This window comes from Bos taurus, chromosome 18, assembly GCF_002263795.3.
Source record: "Bos taurus isolate L1 Dominette 01449 registration number 42190680 breed Hereford chromosome 18, ARS-UCD2.0, whole genome shotgun sequence".
Lineage (NCBI taxonomy): Eukaryota > Metazoa > Chordata > Mammalia > Artiodactyla > Bovidae > Bos > Bos taurus.
The window spans coordinates 18,681,657-18,705,491 of record NC_037345.1 but is presented as its reverse complement, the minus strand read 5'-3'; the positions used below and the strand labels follow the sequence as shown (position 1 = coordinate 18,705,491).

General features: G+C 57.3%; 1 protein-coding gene across 12 annotated transcripts in view; it reads right to left on the bottom strand.

The window, feature by feature from the left end:
* ADCY7 (adenylate cyclase 7) overlaps nucleotides 1-23,835 on the bottom strand; it is a 64,722-nt gene that overhangs the window by 15,137 nt on the left and 25,750 nt on the right. For all 12 annotated transcript variants that reach the window (NM_174230.2, XM_010814407.4, XM_010814409.4 and 9 more), the window contains 9 exon segments: nucleotides 1,607-1,739; nucleotides 1,957-2,115; nucleotides 3,488-3,615; nucleotides 7,275-7,386; nucleotides 8,750-8,898; nucleotides 9,164-9,313; nucleotides 10,036-10,188; nucleotides 11,269-11,478; nucleotides 13,521-13,952. In NM_174230.2, coding sequence (NP_776655.1) covers nucleotides 1,607-1,739; nucleotides 1,957-2,115; nucleotides 3,488-3,615; nucleotides 7,275-7,386; nucleotides 8,750-8,898; nucleotides 9,164-9,313; nucleotides 10,036-10,188; nucleotides 11,269-11,478; nucleotides 13,521-13,748 — 1,422 coding nt within the window. In that variant the 5' untranslated portion in view covers nucleotides 13,749-13,952.

The following is a 23,835-nucleotide window of genomic DNA, read 5'->3' as shown; positions in this document are numbered from 1 at the left end:
AGGAGGGGGCGCTACTCGGAGGGCAGAGTTCTTCCGTCTACTTACCCACATAGACAACTCTGGGGGGAACACACTCACCACACTGGCCCCCTCTAGAGGGGACATGCCAGCTCTAGACAGGGATGCGTGGAAAACTGTCTACAACACGCCCCTCAGGCTTTCTGAATTTTTGACTATATGAATGAGTAAAATTAAACAAAGAAGGGGAAGTTAGGGTTGCCAGGTAAATTACAGGAAGCCCAGTTAACCCTGCATGAGACACTCGTACTAAAACCTCCCTCATTCATCTGGAACGCGACTCAGACTGGGCGTCCGTGGTTGTACCTGCTGAGGGGTGGGTTTTGGGGCCATGCCTACCACCGCCTTGGGCTCAAGGGCTCTGCTTCATTCATTCACCTGCTGTCTGGGCCCCAGCTCCATACCAGGTGCTGTTCGAGGACTGGGGGCTGCAGCGCAGAGCAGAGGGACCCCCGCCCAAGCCTGCCCACATGGAGCTCACACTGACAATAAACAATAAAAAGGATAAACAGGAGCACCTGGGACAGAGGGAAGAGGGCTCTGGGCAGAGGGAGCAGCAGTGACCTGGGTCCTGCCATGGAAAGAGCCTGGCATGGAGGGACGGGAGGCTGGCACAGGGCGGGGGAGGAAGTGCTGCGGTCCGAGTGGGCGGGGCCCGGCGGGTGGGCGGGGCTCTGGAAGTGGGGGGGCGTGGAAGTGGGGGTCGTGGGAGTGGGCGGGGCCCAGAGCGGCAGGGTGAGGGGCCGGGAGCAGCCCCAGGATACCCAGGCGGGGTTCCCCCACCGAGGGTGCCCTGGGAACGCTGGCAGGATGAAGCCGAGGGGGTGAGGAGAAGTTCAGAGACTGGCCCTCAGCCCCCCTGGAGACTGGCAGCCAGGTCAGCCCTGAGGACAGCCAAGGCCAGAGTGAGAGGGAGCCGAGAGAGCCGGCCCGGCCGACATTCTTGAGCGAGCACCAAGGATGACTCACCGAGGGCGGCCAGACGAGCGGGCCTCCCGCGGGCGGGAAAGAATGGCCCTTGCAGGCGCGGGTGGGCTGGGGGCAGGACCCGGGCCGGGCGCCTGGAAGGAGCCCCACAGCCCCACACCCTGCCCCGCCACGGGGTCCAGAGAGAAAGAGGGGCCCACAGAGAACAGAGGCACCGGCGGGGCAGGCGGACACGGCGGGGCAGACACACGGAGACTCCTGCCTAGCGGCCCGTTGGCCGACCCCTGCTTCCCCTGACTCCCATCCAAGGCGTGTTTTTAAAATGTGCCTTGAAAATCTGGAAGATTAGTGACAACCTCGTGGAAAACAAACTAATAAATGTCACTAGAGTTCGTTCGAGAACGTTGACCATGCACCCAGCTCATGGTGAAAGTTTCGGTCAGACTGGCTTTTTCTCCTCCTGAGGTAGGCACTGCTGCCATTCCCATTTCACAGAAAAGAACACTGAGGCCCAGAGAAGATGTCACCTGGGGCCTAAAACATACCTGGTGACGGGACGCTCACTCTTCCCGCCTCTCTCTCTGAGGGCACCATTCCCCAGGTGCGGACCCTGGCTCCTGCGTGGTACCCACCCCCATGCTGCCGCAGCGGAGTCTCGTACCCGGGGGTCGATGACCAGGTAGGTGCGGATGTTCATCTCTTTGAGGTAAGGGTCCCGCTGCTGCCCGTGCCCGTCCTCCACCTCATACGCCTTGTCCAGGTGCTTCAGCGTCGCCTCTGTGATGTGCACCCGGCTGGGGGAGACCAGAGTCACACAGCAGCAGTGCCCCCAGAGAGGGTGGGAGGACCCGCCCGGGGGTGCACAGCAGGGCCGAGCAGACCGGAGCCCAGGCGAGCGCCCCCCACTTCAGGGCCACGGACTCCCTGTCTGAGCCCATGCTGACCCCCCACCACGGCAGCCCACAGTCAGCCCCGTGACCTCTGACCCGCCCGCCGGCAGCAGAGCCTCACCCAGGGACTCCGGCCGCCTCCATCCTGTTGGCCAGGGACACATCGTGGGACCACACGTCGTACTGCCACTTGCGCAGCCCGATGACGCCGCACAGCACGTTCCCCGAGTGGATGCCCACGCGCATGCTGATGTCCACGCCTGTGGCCTCCCGCACCTGCCTGGGGCAGAGGCCAGCCACCCCACCTCAGCCAGGGCTCCCAAGGGGCCCTAAGCCCTAGGACAGGCTCCAGGTCCTTGTACAGGGTATGAGGAGCATGTGGGGACAGGGCAGGCCCAGCTCACAGGAGACAAGTTTCTCAGCCTGAAGGGCTGCCTCCTCCCATCCCCAGGAGTGTGCAAATGGATGTGGTCACCCTCAAGTTCAAGGCTACTAAAAAGAGGAAGAATTCCAATTGTCACCGGTCACCATGGTTTGTGGGGAAGGCCTTAAGAGTCTATCACTGGGTGTTCCCCTGCCCGGCAGCCCCAGCTGGGGTCTGCAGAAGGAGCCAGGCACCTCCCAAACCCAGCAGAAACAAAGAACATGGGGACAGCCTTGGGGGGCCTTACACACCCCCACCTCTAGGAAATGGGAGCACTGAGGATTGAAGGAGTACTCAGTACAAGGTGCCCCAACTTAGGCTTCCCTGGGGCACAAGGCACCCCCAACAGGAAAGGGCCCTCTGGGGTCCCTCTGACAAGTAGGAGAGGGTCCAGGGAGCAGCCAGTGCCATGTGCCCCCTAAAGGGCTGGAGAGACGGACCAAGCCTGCTGGGGTCAGAGCCAGAGGGAGCAGAGGCCCCCGCACAACATCCACATTCTCCAGGGAGGGAAGTGACCCCCGAGAGCGCAGCGCCAGCCTGAGATAACTCAGGCGGTGATGCAGAGCCAGACTGTGACCTGGACCCCTGACTCCCGGGCGGCGATTTGTCTGGTAAGTTTTCAGGAGGAAGACAAGCTGGAGCTGGGTTTGCACAGGAGCTGTGCACTTGCCAGGCAGTGCAGCCACACCCTGCTCTGTCCTGAACACTGGCTGGGGTGGCCAGGCCCGCCTGGCCCTCCACCACCCGCCTGACCACAGACCACAGCTGCCCTGGGCTCCAGGGAACCTCATGGGGAGCTAAATGTTGGTGGAAAGGAGCCGTGAGATGCTGGGGGTCTCCCTGCAGCTAAGGGCTAGTTCCCCAACTCCCAGTGTCTTCACAGGGGGAGCAGGAAGCAGATGGAGGCCTGGAGTCAGACCCTATGTTAACCAGCTCCTCTGCCACTGCAAAGGCTCAGTCTCCAAAGAAACAGAGTCCCCTGCCCGTCCTCAGGATGACCCTGAGCTCTGAGCTCCGGAGGCTCTCTGCTACTCGGAGTCCCAGTGGGGCCCAGAGGGAGGGATGTAAACACACTGCTGAGTGGTCCAGGTAAGCCTTCTGCACCCTTTCAGCCTCAATTTCTCATCTGGAAAGTGGGGACAATGTGTTCCCCACCATGCCTTGGGGAGCAGGAAGGGTCCGTCGTGGGGACAAGCCCCCGGGCCCTGGACCTGCCTGTGTTACCTACTTGATGGCCTCACACATGTCCAGCCCCATCTTCACACAGTTACGGGCGTGGTTGGGCAGGGACACAGGCAAGCCGGACACGCAGTAGTAGCAGTCGCCCAGGATCTTAATCCGCATGCACTCGTTGGCCTGCAAGTCAAGGGAGAGGCCTGGTCCACAGATGGCCCAAGGGCCAGGGAGCAGGCCTGTCAGCCACCTCCCCACACCCTCCAGAGTCAGCCAGGCTCTTTTCCGGCCAGAGGCTTTTTCCCCTGGGGCACCAAACACCAGCAGCTGCTTCTGGGCCTGGCAAAAGGACTGGGGACACAGGAGCTCTGTAGGAGGAACCCTAAGCAGGTGTTAAGGATGAAACCAAGTGTTATGAAGGGCGGCCACCTGAGTGCCTCTAGGGAGCCACTACCTTTGGTTTCATTCACCCATGCACTGAGCTTCTACTGAGACCCCTGCCCTGCCCCAGACACTGGGACCCAGCAGTGAGCAAAACAGAAAACAACCCTGCGGCCAGAGGCAGGGCTGGACACTAAACTAGATAAATAAAATCGATAGACACCCATGATGATAAGTGCTATGGAGAAAAACGAGGGGGGAAAAATGAGGAATGAGAAGGAAGAAGAAGCTTCCTGAGGCCAGAGAAGGCCTCCCAGTGAAAGTAATTTCGAGAAAAGTCCTAAAGGAGCCAATGGAGCAAGCCCTGTAGGGAGCTGGAGGAAGAGCATCCCCGGCAGAGGGAAGCAGACTGTGCAAAGGCCCTGAGGCCATGAAGCTGTTGGAGACACAGCACAGCAGTCTGTGCAGATGAAGTGGGGGAGTGAAAACAGAGAGGCAATAGGAGCCATAAGCTTCAGGGTCAGTCAGTCAGGTCAGTTCAGTTGCTCAGTTGTGTTTGACTCTTTGCAACCCCATGAATTGCAGCACGCCAGGCCTCCCTGTCCATCACCAACTCCTGGAGTTCACTCAAACTCACGTCCATCGAGTCGGTGATGCCGTCTAGCCATCTCATCCTTTGTCATCCCCTTCTCCTCCTGCCCCTAATCCCTCCCAGCATCAGTCTTTTCCAATGAGTCAACTCTTCGCATGAGGTGGCCAAAGTACTGGCGTTTCAGCTTTAGCATCATTCCCTCCAATGAACACCCAGGGCTGATCTCCTTTAGAATGGACTGGTTGGATCTCCTTGCAGTCCAAGGGACTCTCAAGAGTCTTCTCCAACACCACAGTTCAGAAGCATCAATTCTTCCGCACTCAGCTTTCTTCATAGGTGTCAAAAGTAACCAAGGAGACAGCTAAGCTGCCAGGGACACAGGGTTTGGGGAGTGGGCAGAGAGCAGAGAGCAAAGATGGCCGTGGGGAGAGAAGGTGGAGTCATGGAGGAGAATGTTCTTGGAGGGGAAGGGGAGGCCAGGCAGGCTGTCTGAGGTCCCATCCGAGGTGACGCTACAGCCACTTGACCCCCATAAGCCCTGGGTAAAGGGGGCCACACACACCAAGGCCTGGGGGTGGGGGCTGGGAGAACAGGAAGGAGCTGCCCCCTGGGCTGCATGCTCCACGCTGCACCCCCACTGCATGCTTTATTTACAGAGACCCCACCAGGAAGCCCTGCCCTGGCTCCCTCCTGCAGGGTCCCAAAGAGCTGGTTCCCAGAACCAGGATACCCTCTGTCTCCAGACCCAGTGCCCCCTCCCTGGCACGCCCCCAAGGGGTACCCTGGGGGTACCCTCCCCTGGGGTACCCTACCTGCCATGCCTTTATGAGCAGTCCCAAGCCCGCCCTCCAAGGACCCTTCTGCGTGTGCCTGCTGCTTCCCACTGGGCCGCCCAGTCTGGCACACGCTGAGCTCTGCACAGCCTAAGCAGCCAGGTGAGGACACTGCTTTCCTAGAAAGCAGAAGCTTGTCAAGGGCTGGGACACCCGGGCACCGGCTCAGGGCGCAGCCACCCTTATCTCCTCCAAGGCCAGGTGCAGGATCCCAGTCTGGATCCAACTCTACTGTCAGGAGGCCACACTCCCCCGGCTGCTCCTCCCACTGCCTCTGACATTTAGCACTGGAGGAGCTGGGTCAGTGCGCTGGGGGCGGAAGTGGCTGAGCCCAGAGGCAACGCAGAAACCCCTGGGAGCAGGCCCTGTCTCTCGCCAGGAGGTTACCGTTCTGGGATCTGGTGGCTTGGGGACAAGAGGCTGGAGCCAGCCCTGCCTGCTGCATTTGCCCAGGGACTGGACGCTCTGGCCTGAAGACTGGCCCCTGCCACGGCCTCCCTCTTCTCATCTGTACAGTGGGGCTCCCTCATGGGCCTGCCACGGAGGGCAGACTGTGCCCAAGAAGCCAAGGGCAAGGCCTTGGCTTTCTGGCAGGGAAAGAGCCAGCTATGGCCTCCAACCTCTGGGAAACCCCACCTGCTGGTTCAGGGAAAATCATGAAAGAAGGAAGCTCCTGAAGAAAGGCTTCCAGCTAGACAGGACCTCAGAGTCATTCATTCAACAGGACCCAGGGAAACAGTTCTCCAGAGCACCCCTGGCCAGTGGTGTCCAACTGTAGCTTGATTACCTCCTGTGATGGGAAGCTCATCCTCCGAGATGGAACCCGCTGCCCACTCCTGGTGAGGCAGTCTCTCCCAAGAATGAGCAGCTCTTCCTAGTGTGGGGCCAGAACTTGCCTCCCATCAAACTCTAAACCACTGATTCTCTGCCCATGGAGTCACCCAGGAGGCTCTTAAAAACTCCCAAGGGTGTGGGCATGGGTATTGGTGTTTCATTTAAACTTTCCAGGTGATTCAAACAAGTGGCCAGAATGGAGAGCCACTGCCCTAAATCTTACACTTGAGTCTCTACTCAGTGGCCACCACTTCCAGGAAGCCTTCCTGACCACCTGAGGCTGGGCGAGGCACTCCCCAGTCCCACCCTCTGTGCCCCTCTTCCAACCAGGCAACATGCAGACTGGGAGCTACTTGAGGGCAGCCTGAGGCCCCATGTGAGCCCAGGGCTGACCCTCAGCTGATCTTAGACCATGTGCTAAATTAATGAAGAACTGAGGCTCCTTCACAACCCCTCTTGCCCAGACACACACACCGGGAGCTGTGTGTGTGAAGACAAAACAGTGAGGTCCCGGCTCAGCCCTGTTCAGTCTTCAGACCCCTCCTGCCTTGTCTATATCCTGGAGACTCCCCTTGCCCAACACTCTCCAGGTTTGGCACCTGCTAAGGGTCCTCAGGGGTCCTCCAGTCAAGGCCCACTCCTCACCTCAGTTGTCAAGTCCCTGCATGTCTGACCCTGTGACCATGAGCCCCCATGAACACACTCTGTCCCACTGACACGGAGCCGCTTTCCACATGTGGGCACACAGAGCTCTCTTTCTACTCTAGGCTTTTGCACATTTGGTTCCCTCTGCCCATAACACTGTTCCCCTTCCTCTTAGACTTTAATGTGCAGGCTCTTCACCCGGAATACTGTCAAAAGGCAGATTCTGGGTAAGGCCTGGCATTCCCCAGTGAGGCTCCCAAGTGTGGCAGAGGCTACCAACCTCGTGTAGTGAGAACAGAGCCACCTGCCCCCCAGGCAGCCTTCCTCTGAGCTCAGGAAGCCCAGTGCCTTCCCCAGCATGCATTGACACACTCTGGACAGGGTCCTGGCTCAGCCTCCACTCCAACCGTGGGGAAGCATTTGCTGACTGGATGCTGAAATCCAACCCAGGCCTCCCTGTGTCTGTCTCCAAACAGCACTGGACACAGGACACCCCGTAGGTGCAGCAGGAGGTGTTCCTGACTTTGCTACTGGAAGAACGGAAGCAGCACGCTCACCTTGGCGATCTGGTCAAACTTGCCGAAGAGCTCATTCAGCACCACCACCAGCTCTTTGGGGGAGCAGTCACTGGCCAGTCGCGTGAAGCCCACGATGTCAGCGTAGAGGATGCTGGGGGTGGGGTGGGAGAAGGGTCAGGACCAAAACCCCCGAATATCTGCCAGCCCTGCACTCAGTCACCCCTGCAAGCCCTCCACCTCCACAGGGATGGGAGAGAAGCTCCTGCTCATAAAGACAAATTAAAGTTCCAGAAGCTTTACACCAGAGCCAAATGGAGCAAGCCCCAGTCTGCAAGGCCCTCTGGAACCCCTGGCCCCTTTAGAGCCCTTACCATAGATGACTCAACTATACTCTCATGGGTGGATTCTTGGGCCCCTGGGAACTTCTCAACCTCCCCACACCTGATTTCACCAGATGTCGGAACTAAAGCCTTGGTAAGATGCAACAACTCTTGAGAGTCCCTTGGAGAGCAAGGAGATTAAACTAGTCAGTCCTAAAGGAAATCGACACTAAATAGTCATTGGAAGGACTGATGCTGAAGCTGAAGCTTCAGTACTTTGGTCACCTGATGCAAAGAGCTGACTCATTGGAAAAGACCCTGATGCTGGGAAAGACTGAGGGCAGGAGGAGAAGGGGATGACAGAGGATGAGATGGTTGGACGGCATTGCTGACTCAATGGACGTGAGTTTGCACAAGCTCCGGAAGATAGTGAAGGACAGGTAAGCCTGGAGTACTGCAGTCCATGGAGTCTCAAAGAGTCAGACACGACTGAGCGACTGAACAACAACAAAGAAGTGGCTGGATGCTCCCTCCAGGCGAGCTCCACACCCAGTGCCCTCACACCTCTCATCTTCACACTGCCCCTGTAGAACCCCCATTCTGCGGATGAGCAAACTGAGGCCCAGGGAGGTGCAGATGCGCTGGGAAGCCAGAGCTGCATTTGGCACCAGATCTCCCGGCTCCCGAGACTGTGGTTCTGGACCATCTGCAGCCCAGACAGCAGCCATGGGCAGCCTCAGGGGTAAGGCTGAGCTACAGGCAGAGGGCCGGAGTGGAGCTCACGGCACCCGCATCTACACTTCACTCAGGGCAGCGCCATCGAGTAAGATTCTGCAGGCCCTTCAAGTCTGTCAAAATCAGTGTCACGACTGGGGGGCCACTAAGTCACCTGGGGCGGGGGGGGACTTCGCCTCCTTTTGGGGGGATCCTGTGCCCTGTGGAGAATCACCTGCAAATGACCCTTTCCTTCCCTGCAGTCACGACCGTGCACAGTTTGACCATTTTAGCAGGAAGAGGATTTCCTCCAGTACTCATGTAATCCAACCTCACTCTCTGGGGGAGCAAGCAGGGAGACTGAGGTCTGGGGCCTGGATTTACCTCTCCCCAGTCTGGGGGAGTCTCCTGGGCCCCCAGGTAGGAGGGTAGGGGGCTTCCCAGGAGACACTGGGGCACACGGGGCCGCTGGCCACCCACCTGACATTCTGGTGCCTCTTGACGTAGAGGTTGTGGAAGTTGTTGTCGGGCAGGTAACGGCGGTCCCCGCGCTCCTTGAGCCGCTCGATGATGGCCAGCTTCATGCCCATGGAGATGTGGGCAGGCAGCACAGACAGCAGCAGGTTCTCCTGGCATGCGGGCATGGGCGGGGCGGCGTCAGGCCCCCGTCCTCTCCGCACCCTGTGCTCCCCCCCAGCAGCTGGTGCACGTCCTGCACCAACCCGCGGGCACACACCTCCCGTGGCCCAGCAGCCCCCCAGGGGATGCCGGCACAGGTGTCCGGTCAGGCGCCCTGTGTACACACTTATCATCAGAGAAAGGACACAGGGCATGGGGCCTGGGAGATGGCAGGGGGACGAGGGGCGGCGGCTCCAGGGGGCGGCGGGTCCCCACCTGCTGGCGCTTCTCGATGCGCAGCTTACGCCGAATCTGGATGCACTTCACTGTGTAGGTGAAGAGGTCGTGGGAGGCGTCCTGCATGTGGTGCTTGTGGAAGGCGCCTGTGAGGTTCCCGCACACGAAGACCACCGCAGTGGCCAGCAGCTGCAGGTGGGCCACAGCAGGCTCAGCATCAGGCCTGGCCCATGCCCCCAGGACACCGGTCCCCTTGGCGGGCTGGTGCTGGTACCCTCTCCCCAGTCCCTGGCCTCCAAGGGGGTGCAGGCAGGGAAACTGAGGAAGTGAGTCGCTGTGACCGCAGGACGGGACTCAAGCCTGTGTCTGCATCCTCCAGGCACCCCCTAGCATGGAGGGCTTAGGACCCAGAGCGGCTAAAACCGAGGCAGGAGCATGTCTCCTCACAGAGCCCAGTGGGGCACCAAGGACAGCCATGGAAGGCACGGCACCTGGTTGGCTGCCCAGAGCTCTGGCCCTCGCCTCCCAGACCAAACACACAACTGACCATCCACACTGACCGTTCATAATCCCTCAACATGAAGGCAGGACAGGGTGTTGAACCTGTCCAGTGGGGCTCCAACACGAGCAGGGGAAACCTCTGAACAGGGTCTCACCCAGCAGAGTGCACTGGACCCAGGAAGGACCCCGAAGGTCAGGGCTGGAGGGAGAGGCTGAACCCTGGGGTACCCCAGGCCGGCAAAGCAAAGACTGCAGGGCGGGGCACCTGCCAACTGGGATAAAGCCTGGCCTGGAGTCCACCTGTCAGCCAACCTCTGTCTCCAAGGCCTCCAACTCGCCCACACCAGCCTCAGCTGCCCTCAGCCCGAAGCACAGCTCCCCCGGGGCTTAGCCGGCCCCGCGCCCCTCACCTTCAGCCCCACAGGGCTGGTGAAGTCTTCCTGGTGCATTGCGAGCACCAGGAGGTGGGAGATGCTGGAGACGAGTCCGGCCGTGACGGCGCCCCACATGCTGAAGGGCAGCAGCGTGTACACCACGAAGACCACGAACAGGAAGAAGGGCACCTGCACACAGCATGTCATGACGTGGCTGCCCCGCCACCCCTGCCCAGCTGCGCCCGGCTAGTGGGGCCCCAGAAGCCTGAACGCTGAGTCATCAGCGGCCCATCCAGGACCCTGGTGCCCTCTGCTCTCAGGCTGGCCCCTTCCCCCACCTTGTGTGGTGAGAAGCAGCAGCAGACACATGCGAGAACAGGAAAAAGTCAAAAATCTACCCAGCCAGCATCATGTCCTACAAGCTGATTCAGGGTCTGGGGCCAAGGCTGAACCTACCCAGCCTGAGCCTCCACTGCGCTTGGGGGCCAGGGAGCCCTTGCCTGGTGCCGGCTGCCCCCAGCTCTTCCTCTGAAAAAATGGTAACCACTGGAAGGCTGGGCAGGGTCCGTTCACCTGCCCCATCCAGCGGTGCGGGCCCACCCACCCCATCCACTCTCAGAGCTGGCCTGCCTGCTTGCACCCTTCGGGGAGCACTGCCCATCCCCACGCTTCCATGCATGGCTTCCATGACCCCAGCCCCGATGGTCAGATTGGGGCCAACCCCTGATGACAATGACCATCCAAGCTAGGCACATGACCCAGGCCAGCCAGTGTGACTCAAGCTGGCTGAGAAAGGGCTCCTTCTTTCAGCCGGCCGGGGCAGGCTGGTGGACAGCAGCCTGGAGGCGCTGCAGCCATCTGTGTGCTGAGCTGGGGATGGCCTGACAGGAAAGCAGAGCTGGAAGGAAACAGGATCTGGCCAGCCTGCTGAAACCCCAGACTGACCCCGGGCCTTTCCTGCCACCTGAGCCAGTTCGGGCCTCTTTGCCTCTTTGATTGGGGATGTATCATTTCCAGAAATGCCATGGCTAGACATTCAGGTGGACCCTCCTCCCATCTCACCCCCACTTCATCAGTGCAAAGCGGAGAGAACAAGACCAGCCCAGGGCCCATTCTCAGTCACAGAACCACAGCCCAGAAAGAGGGGAGGGCCTGTGGCCGGTACACACAATACTGATCAGCCTCCAAGACGGACCTGAGGCCCAGGGAGTGCAGGAGCTGCCGAGCGCACCCAACCCCCATGGGCACCAGGGTCCCCCACCCTCTCACCTGCCCCAAGACACAGGTGTCCTTCCTCGGCGAGTCGAAATCAAACACCAACACGTAGCCCAGCGTCACAAGGCAGGCCCAGATGAGCAGCGCGGAAATCCTGAGCCCCCGCCGGTCGAGGCACTCAACGTACACCAGAGCGTAGAGGAGCACAAACATGGCGAGCGTGAAGAACGCCGTCCCCAGGACGGCCCGGTGTCTGGAGGGGTCCTGGGTGGGGCAGACACGCACAGAAATGCCACGGCTATCCAGCAGGGTGTCACTTCCTCCAGGAAAGGTCACCAGCGGCTCCCTCCTCGTGGGCGGTGCCCTTCCTCCCTCTACACATCAGGCTCTGTGTCCCCTCAGGCTTGGCACCCTTGCCTCGGCTGGGGCTGCCTGTACCACCACCTTTCCCCAGTTGCCCTAAGCACCCTCCCCGGCCCGGCCCTGGGATGGTCTCACTCCCCACTCCCTTCCCCACAGCGACCCTCGCAGGGGCCCCAGGGCCTCTGTGCACACCTGCAGGTCACAGGTATAAGCACACAGAAGCAAAGCTGAGGACAGCCTCGGGGGGAGGGGCCACCGCTCCTAACTCTTAAAAGAGGAAAGGCTCTTTAGGGAGAAATGGTGACCAGGGGCATCCGAGACAGGGGAGGTGTGAAGGAGAGGCGCAGACGTGCACCCTGCGGGGAGGAGGGTAACAGGGCAGACCATGCACAGCGGGCCGGCACCTGGTTCCCCCAGGGGCCCCTAAGCAAGATGAGCACAGAGACTGATCTGGGGGCAGGCCCACAGCGGTACTCCGTAACCAGCTGCCAAGTGACCAAACGTCCCTGAGTTTACAGGCACAGAGACACAGACAGCACTGATGGAGCACCTACTGGGCGCTGGCCACCTTACCTTATTCAGACTGCTCTGTTAATACCCTGTAGTCTTTGATGTTTTCTCCTAGAACCTTACTGTCCTATACAGCAACCACTAGTCATTTGTGGCTATTCAAAATTAAATTTCCACTAATTTAAAAGTAAATTTTAAAAAAAAAGTAAATTTAAGGGACCTCCCTGGTTGTCCAGTGGCTAAGACTGCACTTCCACTGCAGGGAGTGCAGGTTCAATCCCTGGTTGGGGCACTAAGATCCCACATGCCACAACCAAAGCACAAAAATAAATAAAAATGAAACAAAATAGAGAATTCAGTTATTTAGACATATTAGCCCTATTTCAAGTGCTTAACAGCCACACACAGGTCATGGCTGTGGTGTCCACCTGGACAGTTGTGCTGAGAAGGACTCTGAGACCATGGCCAGGCTCCCTGAGCACAAGTGCTGGGATTGATTCATGAGGTCTGCCTTGGTACCAGAAGTGGGAGCAGGGACACACCGGCCCTCCCTGACCTAGACCTTCAGCAGAATCAAAGTCCACTGTGGAGAAAAGTGATGGCCATTTATTTGCTCAAATTAATGTACCATCTAAAACCACCCCAGACCTAAAAATTTTTAAAAATGTGTCTTCCTCCAGCCTAAATCACTGCATATGATGATTGCAGCCATGAAATTAAAAGATACTTACTCCTTGGAAGGAAAGTTATGACCAGCCTAGACAGCATATTAAAAAGCAGAGACATTACTTTGTCTAGTCATCTAGTCAAGGCTATGGTTTTTCCAGTAGTCATGTATGGATCTGAGAGTTGGACTATAAAGAAATCTGAGTGCCAAAGAATTGATGCTTTTGAACTGTGGTGTTGCAGAAGACTCTTGAGAGCCCCTTGGACTGCAAGGAGATCCAATCAGTCCATCCTAAAGGAGATCAGTCCTGGGTGTTCATTGGAAGGACTGACGTTGAAGCTGAAACTCCAGTACTTTGGCCACCTGATATGGCTGACTCATTTGACTCATTTAATTTGGCTGACTCATTTGAAAAGACCCTGATACTGGGAAAGATTGAGAGCGGGAGGAGAAGGGGACGACAGAGGATGAGATGGTTGGATGGCATCATCGACTCAATGGACATGGGTTTGGGTAAACTCCAGAAGCTGGTGATGGACAGGGAGGCCTGGTGGGCTGCAGTTCATGGGGTCACAAAGAGTTGGACATGACTGAGTGACTGAACTGAACTGAACCCAGCCTAAATATGCTCCATAACACTTTACAGATGCAGAAACTCAGGCTTAAAGAAGATAATGACATGCCCAAGGCCTCACAAGTACAGAGCATCAGAGCTGAGACCTGGACCCCAGGGAAGCCCCAGCAGCCACGGGCTGCCCCCACTCACCCCATAGCTGAAGGTGATGACGATGAGCGTGGTGCAGGCAGCGATGGCCACCAACAGGAGCATGAGCAGGAGTGGCCCGTGCTGGCTGGTGAGGCGGTACTTCTCGTAGAGCGCATCCTGGTCGGGGCCCTCCTCGCCCTCGTTGAGGAAGTAGCGCCCCTTGGCTGGCATCCTCCACCTTGGCACACCCAGTGGTCCACGCAGGAAACCCCACGGCCTGGGGAGCATTTGTCTGCCAACACCCACGGCTGCGCACCTAGGCCTCTGGCCTCTCCCAGCCTGGCAGGTGGGGCTGGGAAGGTACCCCCTTGGCTGGCAGCTCCATGGGTACACAGGGCCCGCACTGCTCCTGCTGCCAAGCCTGGCTACTGCACGGCCAGCATCCGCCTCTGCATTCAGGTCCAAGTGAATGGCCACTCGGGGTCCTCAGCTCTGCAGAGACACAAGAAGACCGAGATTTGACCTGGACTGGGAAGGCTGGGCATCGGGGGAGAGCGAGGTCAGGACTCACACCCAGGTGTGACTACCAACCTTAGCCCAAACCTAACTTTCAGGTCTTGTTTAAAGCCTGGCCCACCCCAAGGTCATAAAGCTAGTTTCCTGTATTTCTTAAAACTGCACTGTCCAACACAGTAGCCACTAGCCACACATCACTGTCAAAAATTAAATTTAAGTTGATTAAAAGTGAAATTAGGACTTCCGTGGTGGTCCACTGGTAAAGAATCCACCTGCCAATGCAGGGGACTCAGGTTCAGTCCTTGGTCTGGGAAGTTTCCATGCGCCATGGAGCAGCCAAGCCCATGAACCACAACCACTGAGCCTGTGCTCTGTGGCCCTGGAGTCACAGCTGCTGAGCCCAGGCACCGCAGCTACTGAGCCTGTGCTCTGGAGCCCTGGAGTCATAACTGCTGAGCCCAGGCACCACAGCCACTGAGCCTGTGCTCTAGAGCCCGAGGAGACACAATTGCTCAGCCCAGGCACCGTAGCTACTGAGCCTGTGCTCTGGAGCCCTGGAGACACAACTGCTGAGCCCAGGCACCGCAGCCACTGAGCCTGTGCTCTACAGCCCGGGAGACACAACTGCTGAGCCCACACTGAGCCTGTGCTCTGGAGCCCTAGAGACACAACTGCTGAGCCCAGGCACCACAGCCACTGAGCCTGTGCTCTAGAGCCCGAGGAGACACAATTGCTGAGCCCAGGCACCGTAGCTACTGAGCCTGTGCTCTGGAGCCCTGGAGACACAACTGCTGAGCCCAGGCACTGCAGCCACTGAGCCTGTGCTCTACAGCCCGGGAGACACAACTGCTGAGCCCACACTGAGCCTGTGCTCTGGAGCCCTGGAATCACAACTGCTGAGCCCAGGCACCGCAGCCACTGAGCCTGTGCTCTACAGCCCGGGAGACACAACTGCTGAGCCCACACTGAGCCTGTGCTCTGGAGCCCTAGAGACACAACTGCTGAGCCCAGGCACCGCAGCCACTGAGCCTGTGCTCTGGAGCCCTGGAGACATAACTGCTGAGCCCAGGCACCGCAGCCACTGAGCTTGTGCTCTAGAGCCCGGGAGACACAACTGCTGAGCCTGCACTGAGCCTGTGCTCTAGAGCCCGAGAGACACAACTGCTGAGCCCAGGCACTGCAGCTACTGACGTGGTGCATCTAGAGCCCGTGCTCTGCAATGAGAAGCCCACATACTGCAACGAAGAGTAATCCCCTCGCCCCAACTAGAGAAAGCCCACGTGCAGCAACGAAGACCCGATGCAGTGAAAATTAAATAAATTAAAAATTTTTTTAATGAAATGAAAAATTCAGTCCCATATAGAGGCCAACTGGAGAAGGTAAATGGCAACAGGAGGTCGCAATCAGCCAAATCTATGAAGCGGGGTAGTCACAACAGCAGTGGTACCCAGGTGAGATCCCGGAGGATGTGCTAAAACACACATTGCTGGGCTGCAGTCCCAGTGCTGTTTCAGCAGGACTAGATGGGGTCTGAGAAGAAATGGGCATTTCTTACATGTTCCCAGGAGATGTTGAAGCTGCTGGTGCATACTTTGAAAACTACTGATCTACAGGACAAATAGCCCACTATTAACCAGTCAGTGACATAAGAGAAAGTGGGGATGTTACACGATAAAATAAATTTTAAAATCTTACAAAAAACAAAAAAAGGTGTTACTTGCTCAGTCATGTCTGACACTTTGTGACCCCGTGGACCTGCCAGGCTCTTCTGTCCACGGAATTCTCCAGGCAAGAATACTGGAGTGGGTTGCCATTCCCTTTTCCAGGGAATCTTCCCAACCCAGGGATTAAACCTGCTTACCCTGAAGGCAGATTCTTTACTGATTAAGCCACCAAAGAAACCCAAAAGTCTTACAAACCCAATATTGTGGACATTATCTAGACCTTGATTTTAAAAACACTCCAACTACAGGGACTCCCCTGGTGGCCCAGGGGCCAAGACTGCACACTCCCAGTGCAGGGGTCCAGGTGTGTTCCCTGGTCAGGGAACAAGATCCCATGTGCTGCAGCTAAAACCTGACACAGCCAAATGAATAAAATTTTTAAAAAATGCGCAACTACAAAAAGTTGTTTTGAAACAAGTGGTGAAATCTAAATGGGAACTGGGACTTCCCTAGTGGTCCAGTGGTTAAGAATCCCCCCGCCAAGGCAGGGGTCACGGGTTCGATGCCTAGTCTGGGAATATCCCACATGCCACAGAGCAACTAAGCCCAAGCACCACAACTACTGAGCCTGAGAGCCCTAGAGCCCCTGCTCCACAGCAAGAGGAGCCACTGCGATGAGAAGCCTGCGCACTGCAACTGGAGAGTAGCTTCTGCTCGTCGCAGCTAGAGAGAGCCCATGCAGCAAGGAAGACGCAGCGCCCAAATAAATACATGTGAACTGAAGGTGGGACTAGGCTAGTAAATTACACTTAATTTTTTGAGCATAATAATAGCATGAGAGGAGGGGATGGCAACCCACTCCAATATTCTTGCCTGGAGAATCCCCGTGGACAGAGGAGCCTGGGGGGCTATAGTCCACGGGTTACAAAGAGTCAAACACAACTGAACGACTAAGAACAACAACACAATTGCATGATGATTACATAAACATTTTTAAAGTTAAACAAAAGTCAGTCCCTCAGTCATACCACCGGTTATCACGTAGGCCAGTGCAGATCTGGAGCCCCTCTATCATCCAGAAACTCCTCCTGGAGAGCACTGCTCTCGCAGTTTGACCACATGTAGGCCTCTGTTCCATCTCACGGAATTTTGGGGTACAGTATGACGGGGGGGGGGGCCAAGCTCCTTTTTCTGAATGGGCATCTGATTACTCCACTGGCCTTAAGTGAAGCCACATTCTTCCCTCAAAAGTGTCAGTGGAGCCACGTTTGTCCTGGGTCAGGTGGCCACACGCGTGAAGTCTGTCTGCAGGATTTCTTCTGCTCCAGCGGTTCTTGTGTGAAGACCTCACTCACTCGGTTACTGGAGCTTTTCAGTGAGTCTTAGACCCGAACACCAGCTTCACTCAGAGCATCCCCCTTGCATTAATATTAAGTTTCCACCTAAGATTGAATTTTTCTAAAAGGACCGTTTGACAAGCTAGCAAGTTCCACTTCGTAGAAAAGAAAACTGAACCTCAGAGAAGAACACAGTGGACCCTTAGTGACACTGAGAGCAGACCCCAGGCTTGCAACGCTCAGCCCAGAGGGCCTCCCTCTTTCTCCAGCACCATTCATGTATTTACTCATTAGTTTATCCCCAAAAGGCTTGCTAATCATGCCTATGGCACACCAGGCCCACTGTATCTCCCGTGTGCCAGGCTGGCTTTCTCTCCCCTAGGGCTCCCAGTCTCCAGGGAGAGAAAGTTACCCAAAAATGTGCAATCCCTAGATGCAGCCATTGGAGCCTGGGGCGGCTGCCACGCTCTCAACAGGAATCTTGGGTCAAGGGAGCAGACCGGGAGTCCAGGCCCCCAACATCATCCTGGCCTGCCTCAGGGACAGGAGCCAGGACAAGGCGGGTGGCAGAGGGCAGGGAGGCAGTCAGACGCGGGAAGGCTCAGGGCAGTCACAAGGGCTGCAGATGGCCACTGGTGGAAGCCGCAAAGGAACGTCAGTCCAGGGACTCCAAAGACAGAACAGCAGGGCACCCAGAATCTCAGCGTCTAAGTGAAGACCCCCAGTGAGCGTCAGCTGCCTTGAGTAACCCAGGGCAACCTTGAATCAGGACCCACCTGAGGCATCATTCCATCTGGGAGCTCCTGTTCCTCAAATCCTGGGTACAAAACAGAAAAACCACATACTTGGAGGCAGAGGAAGGGGCTCTTTACCAGAGGTCCAGGCCCCTGTGTTCCTCCTGGGCCCAGGCAGGTGTCCACAAGCCTTGGCAACCACCTCTTTAACCCAGGCAACCCTGAGGGGGTTGAGCCAGGGCTGCCAAAGTGTTCAAAGTGCCTGAACAAGCTACAAATCTGATTTCTACAAGAAATACCGGTCTTCAAATGTTGATAGCTAATTTTTAAAATTTGAGTGGTATCAATAGCCAAAAGTGACTAAACAACAAAACAACCAAAGCATGGAAACAACCTACATATGTATCAACAGATGAATAAAGAAGACGCTGTACACACACGATGGATACTACTCAGCCACGGAAAAGAATGGAATAACGTCATCTGCAGCAACACAGACGCAACTGGAGATAGAGATGATTACACTGAGTGAAGTCAGACGGAGGAAGACAAATGCCATATGATGTCACTCACATGTGGAATCTAAAATATGACACAAACGAACGTACCTACCAAACAGACTCAGAACACGGAGAACACGCCTGTGGTTGCCCAGGAGGCCGCGGGGGGGGGGGGGGGGGGTGGGTGGGGAGGGGACTGGGAGTTTGGGGTTACTAGATACAAACTATCGTATTTAGAATGAATAAACAACAAGGTCCTACTGGATAGCGCAGGGAGCTGTATCTCCTGGGATAAACCATAATAGAAAAGAATATTTTATAAAAGAATGTCTATATGTGTATAATTGAGTCACTCTGCTGTACAACAGAGGTTGGCTCAACACTGTAAATCAAGTACAGTTCAGTAAAAAAAAATTCTAAAATTCATGTAGCACAGCCCACTCGTTTGCCACCTCTAAATCAACACTCACTAGTCTTTGTTCCAGCAGAGGCATGTTTGAGTACTAACTAGCCCCGTGCCGAAGGAGTCACAAAGCAAGACGAGGGGCCTGCCCTGAGAAGCCCCCTCTCCAGGGCACCTGAAACAGCTTAACACCGCCACACCAGGTGCCTGCACGCACATTCCCACTCTCACCCTCATAACCTGGCAGGCGAAACCGAACCCAGGGAGGTTGAGCGGCTTGCCTAAAATCACACAGCTGGAGCTGGTGGGCAGAAGGGCTGGGACTCAAGCCCGGGTCTGCCAGCTCCCAAACCAGGACCCCTTGGCCCAGCCTCATGGTTTCAGTCAACAGGGAAAGGCTTCCCTACAGAGCTCCTTCCAGAAGCAGCAGCTCCCAAGGACTGAACCAGTTGCCAAAACTATTCACAACACTGACTGTCTCTGTGGCCGGGTGCCAACCCCAGGGCACCAGGACTGCCAGGTTAAGAAACCCAAACTCCAAGGGGCCAAGGCAACTCTCCACCGCTGCTCCATCCCCCCGGCGCAGCCCCAGAACAGACTGTGGGTGGCCACGATGCACACAAGTGCACCCCCACCCACATGTGTGTGTACTCATACATACACACACACACACACACCCCATGGGGCCTTTCACCCCCAATGCCAACCTGCCCTTCCAGGCACACAAAGCCTGGCTGAGCCAGGCAGGGAGAGAGAGGGATTAGCTGAAAGAGTCCTCGGAAACTCAGGCCTGGTAAACACTTCTCTTGGGGATCTATTTAGGCCACCTCCTGGGCAACGGCAGGCGGGCGAGAAGGCGGACAATGGGCAGCATGGGCATGGGGACTCGATCCACCCAGGGACGCCATCCAGCTTCTGGAACAAACAGAGCAGTGCAAGGCCAGGCTGGGAGGAAGGGCTATGGTACTACCTCCCACAGACAAGCCAGCACCAATGGGTATCTCCATAGGCCATGCATGCATGCTAAGTCGCTTAAGTTGTGTCCGACTCTTTGTGACCCCATGGACTGTAGCCTGCCAGGCTCTTCTGTCCATGGGATTCTCCAGGCAAGAATACTGGAGTGGGTTGCCATGCCCTCCTCCAGGGGCTCCACAGGCCAGCTTCTCCCCAAAATGAGACCCAGAGGCCTCTCAGTCGGGGCAGGTTTCAAGGCCCTTCTTTTGCCAGTGCCAGCTCAGTTGGCAACTCGGGGGCCCCTCTGAGCCCCTGGATGAACTCCTGCCGTTCTGCAACCTCAGCTCACAGGCCTTGTGACGGGAAGTTCATCCCCTCTCAGGGCGGTTTCTCCAGCACCGGGCGCTGCTCTGGCTGTAAGTCTGACCCTAGGTCAAGCCAGGCCCAGCCCACCCGCCTCCGCACTCCCTCACCCCCATCCCCCAGGTCCTGTGTGAACTCCACGGACATCCAGTGCAGAGACCTTGAGGCCCCGTTACCTGGAGGGGCTGGAGTCCCAGGCTTCCCTCGCTGTCCCTCCCACCTCACAGCAACGCTGTTGGGGGAGCGGCCCCTTCTCAAAAAGGAGGGGGACTCCCCAAGGGTCCAGTGGGAAGGCTTTCCCGCTTCTGCTAGGTACGGTCCTCTCCCGCTCCCCCAGCCCCTAGTTTGGGGGACACATGACCCAGGTCTGGCTTATCAGCACAGTCTCTCCCAAGCCCCAGCGACTGGTTTAAGGATGGCGTGTGCATGCGTACTAAGTCATTTCAGTCATGTCTGACTCTGTGTGACCCCATGGACTGCTCCAGGCTGCTCTGTCCATGGGATTCTCCAGGCATGAATACTGGAGTGGGTTGCCATGCCCCCCTCCAAGGGATCTCCCCAACCCAGGGACCAAACCTGCGTCTCTTACGTCTCCTGCATTGGCAGGTGGGTTCTTTACCACTAGTGCCACCTGGGATGGACGTGGGACCAGACCCAGTGAGAGTCCTCGTTGGGACTTCTGCTGGCCCATGAGGGAAAGATGCTCTCTTTGCCAGTGGCCTGGAGCCGGCAGCCAAGGGAGCCACACAGTGACAGATGTGACAAGGAAGCCCACATGGAGAGCTGGAGAGAGAGCCCTGAATATAGCCCCGGGGCCCCCAGATCCAGCTCTGTCAGAGGCTCAAGCAACCCCAAGATGTTGACTCACAAGGGACAATCAATGCCCCCCCACGGCTGAGGCCAGAGTGAGCTTCCGGCACTTGCAACCAAGAGTCCCAAGGTCTGTGCTAGGCCTCCTGCCCCAGTGTGCTGTGTCCGGAAAGCCCTCATGACCCCTTGAGGATCCAAGTCAAGAAAAGTTGGTTCAGAGGTGGGAGTAGGCCCCTGAGACACAACCAGTCCTGGCTGAGACCTCCTCTGGGGAACCCTCCGCACCCCAACCTAGGTCTTATACCTTGGCCACCAGGTCCCTGACTGACTGGAGCAGCAGGAGGCCCAAGGCTGCAAGAGGCAGGGTGCTCCCTGTATCTTCTCCAGTACCCTCCAGAGACTCCTGTGCAAGAGGAGTTAGGGAGCCCAGGGATGTGCTTAGGCAGAAACTGACAGCCGGGGAATCAAGCTTGCTCCCCCAAGCGGCCCCGGTGGGCTCCGCGCTCCCTGCGTCTCCAGGGCCTGTGACTGAGCGGGAAAGACCATCAGAGAATCTACTGGGCATTCACTGTGTGCTCAGCGCTGTCTGAATCCGCATGCCTGCCCTGTAGGTGAGACTCCCGTGTCTCTTTTATGGATGTGGGAACTGAGCACAGAGACCTTCAGTTACTTGCCTGAGGTCACACAGCTAGTAAAACAGAGCCGGGATTTGAATACAGGCCACCCAGGATCCTGCCCATCTCCCTCACAGTACTAACATCCGCAGAGCCCAGAACATCTCCACATGCCAACCTCTTCCAGCCCTCCCTGTTTGCAAGGCTCCAGAGAGGGTTGGGGGCAAAGTGGACTCAGTCAAAGTACCTCTCTCTGCCTTCCAGGGGCAAGATCAGGCAGCCATGCCAGGGACCGTCCTCATAGCCAGCAAGACCAGGAGGGCCTCCTCCTCCAGGAAGCGCTCTGAGCTACCCTCACACACCGTCTTCTCCCTTCCCTGCAACCAAAACAGGACCGGGGTCTTCCTGTCAAATACTGATGGGCAGGGGTCCACATTCCTCAGCTAGAAGAGCCTGGAAGGAGGGTGCTAGGACCTCAAATTATGACTGCAGGAACTGGCCCTCTGGGTGCTCAGGAAACCCTTCGCCAGCAGAACTGCCTGATCTGGCAGCCCCCTCCCAGCCCTACCACACCCCTAGGGGAGTGCTAGCCCACCCCAGCTTTCACAGACACAGACAGGATACCCACTTCCTCACCCAAGCAGCACTGGCAGGAACCCAGCCCAGCTTCCTCTGGCCCTGCCCTAGCAGGCCCCGTTGCTGCACAGGGCCTGGTGGCCCCAGAAAGGGGAAGTGGGGCCTTGGGGTGTGAAGCGGGGCAGGCAGGCAAGCCTAAGGAGAGGAGAGGCCCCACTTGGGCCTCTTGGGCCAGTCCCTGCGCCCACGCTCTGCCCACGTGACCATACTGCAGCAGGCAGGAGCCCCCCAGCCCAGTGCCCCCCAGCGTAGCGCCGGGTGACTGGCAGACTTTCTGATCACGTTAATGTCACCTCCCTCAGGAGACCCAGAGCTCTGAGAGGGGAAGCCAGTAGCTGCTCTGCCGGCCTAGCACAAAGAGGCACCTGGGAACCTTCTCCAAGCCATAGCTTGTGCGGGAGCCCAGCCTCACTCTGCCTACCCTTTTCTCCCGGCACTTGTCCCTGTCGAGTTCTTCCAAGATGCCTCTCAAACATCCCCACTCTGCCTCACCAAACTGATGTGGGATTTAAGTCCATGTCCTGCAGCTGGGCCCTGGCGGGTGCTTGAGAGACAGACAAACGGATGAGCCAAACTGAGCCCGGCAGAAAGCTGGAGAAAGCAGGCAGGGCGGCTTCGTAGGGGTTGGCACTAAGGCATAAGATGGTGAGACCAGGCAAAAAGGCCTCCCGCAGAACAGGCAGCACCTGCTACGCCACACCTTCCCCAGGTGATCTGTGCCCGGCGGGGAGGAGGCCTGGGTTCGAGTCCCAGCTCTGTGCCTTTGGCCATGTGAGTGGCAGAGGCTCTCAGGCTCCACGCCTGTGTTCTCACCAGTAAGCTGATGGCCAAGGTAGGGGGAGAGTGAGGCACGGGTCCTCGTGGCCAACAGGCCAAGTTTGCGAGGACAATACAGCACATGTGCCCAGAAGCACTCAGTTCCTAGAGCTGAGAAAGCCCAGCCATTAATCCCCACAAGAGAGACCGAGGTGCACAGGGGGCAGAGTCCCTAACAACCCTCTCCCTGACCTCCCCACCTCCGAGGGACAGCCTGCAGTGCCACCAGGCAGCGGCAGAAGCCAAAATCCCCCAACAGCATAAGTCCCCAGCCAGCCCTGCTCCCCAAGACCCCCAGGCTGACTCCAACCCAGCCTCCAGGGAGCGCAGGTGGCCACTCAGTCCTGGGGTCCAGACACTTGTGTCCCAGCCCCCTGGCTCTGCCAACATGCTCTGCAACCCTTACCCGATCTGGGCCATGGTTCTCCCTCTTGCAAAGGAAGTACTTTAAGTCAGATCTCAGAGGCCCAACAAGAAGTGCTGTCACCAGGCCCCAGAGGGCTAATCCTAGGGGTGGGGTAGGGAATTGTTCTTTGTTCCTGAAATCTGCCCTTCTGCTTCTCCTCCGGATTAGACATGACCTAGTCAATCCCTGAAACACAAACACCCCCGGGGTTCCAGCCGCCTGGGATAATAAATCTGCTCTGCCATCTCCTGCGCCAATTCTAACAAGGGTTAGGGACCGCCTGTAAAGAGTCCATCTATTCATTCACTCATCTTGACAGAGATCTGCACTCAGGGCTTCAGCAGATGTGCACCAACACCTTCTGTGTGCCAGCACCCAGGCCAGAGGCCAGGAGCAGACTCGGCTCCAGGCCCAAGTTTTCAGAAGGCAGAGACTTCAGTACCCGCTCCCCCTAGGTGTGCAAAGGGCCCTGCGCACAGCGGGTGTTCAGGCAGCAGTGTTGATTGACTGACTGCTCAACCAGGCTCTCATATCAGAAAGAACAGCTACATTTTCCCCGCACTCTTGCCTGAAATTCCACCATTAGTGATTCACTCCTTTAAGCCCTGCCTTTACTAGGCTC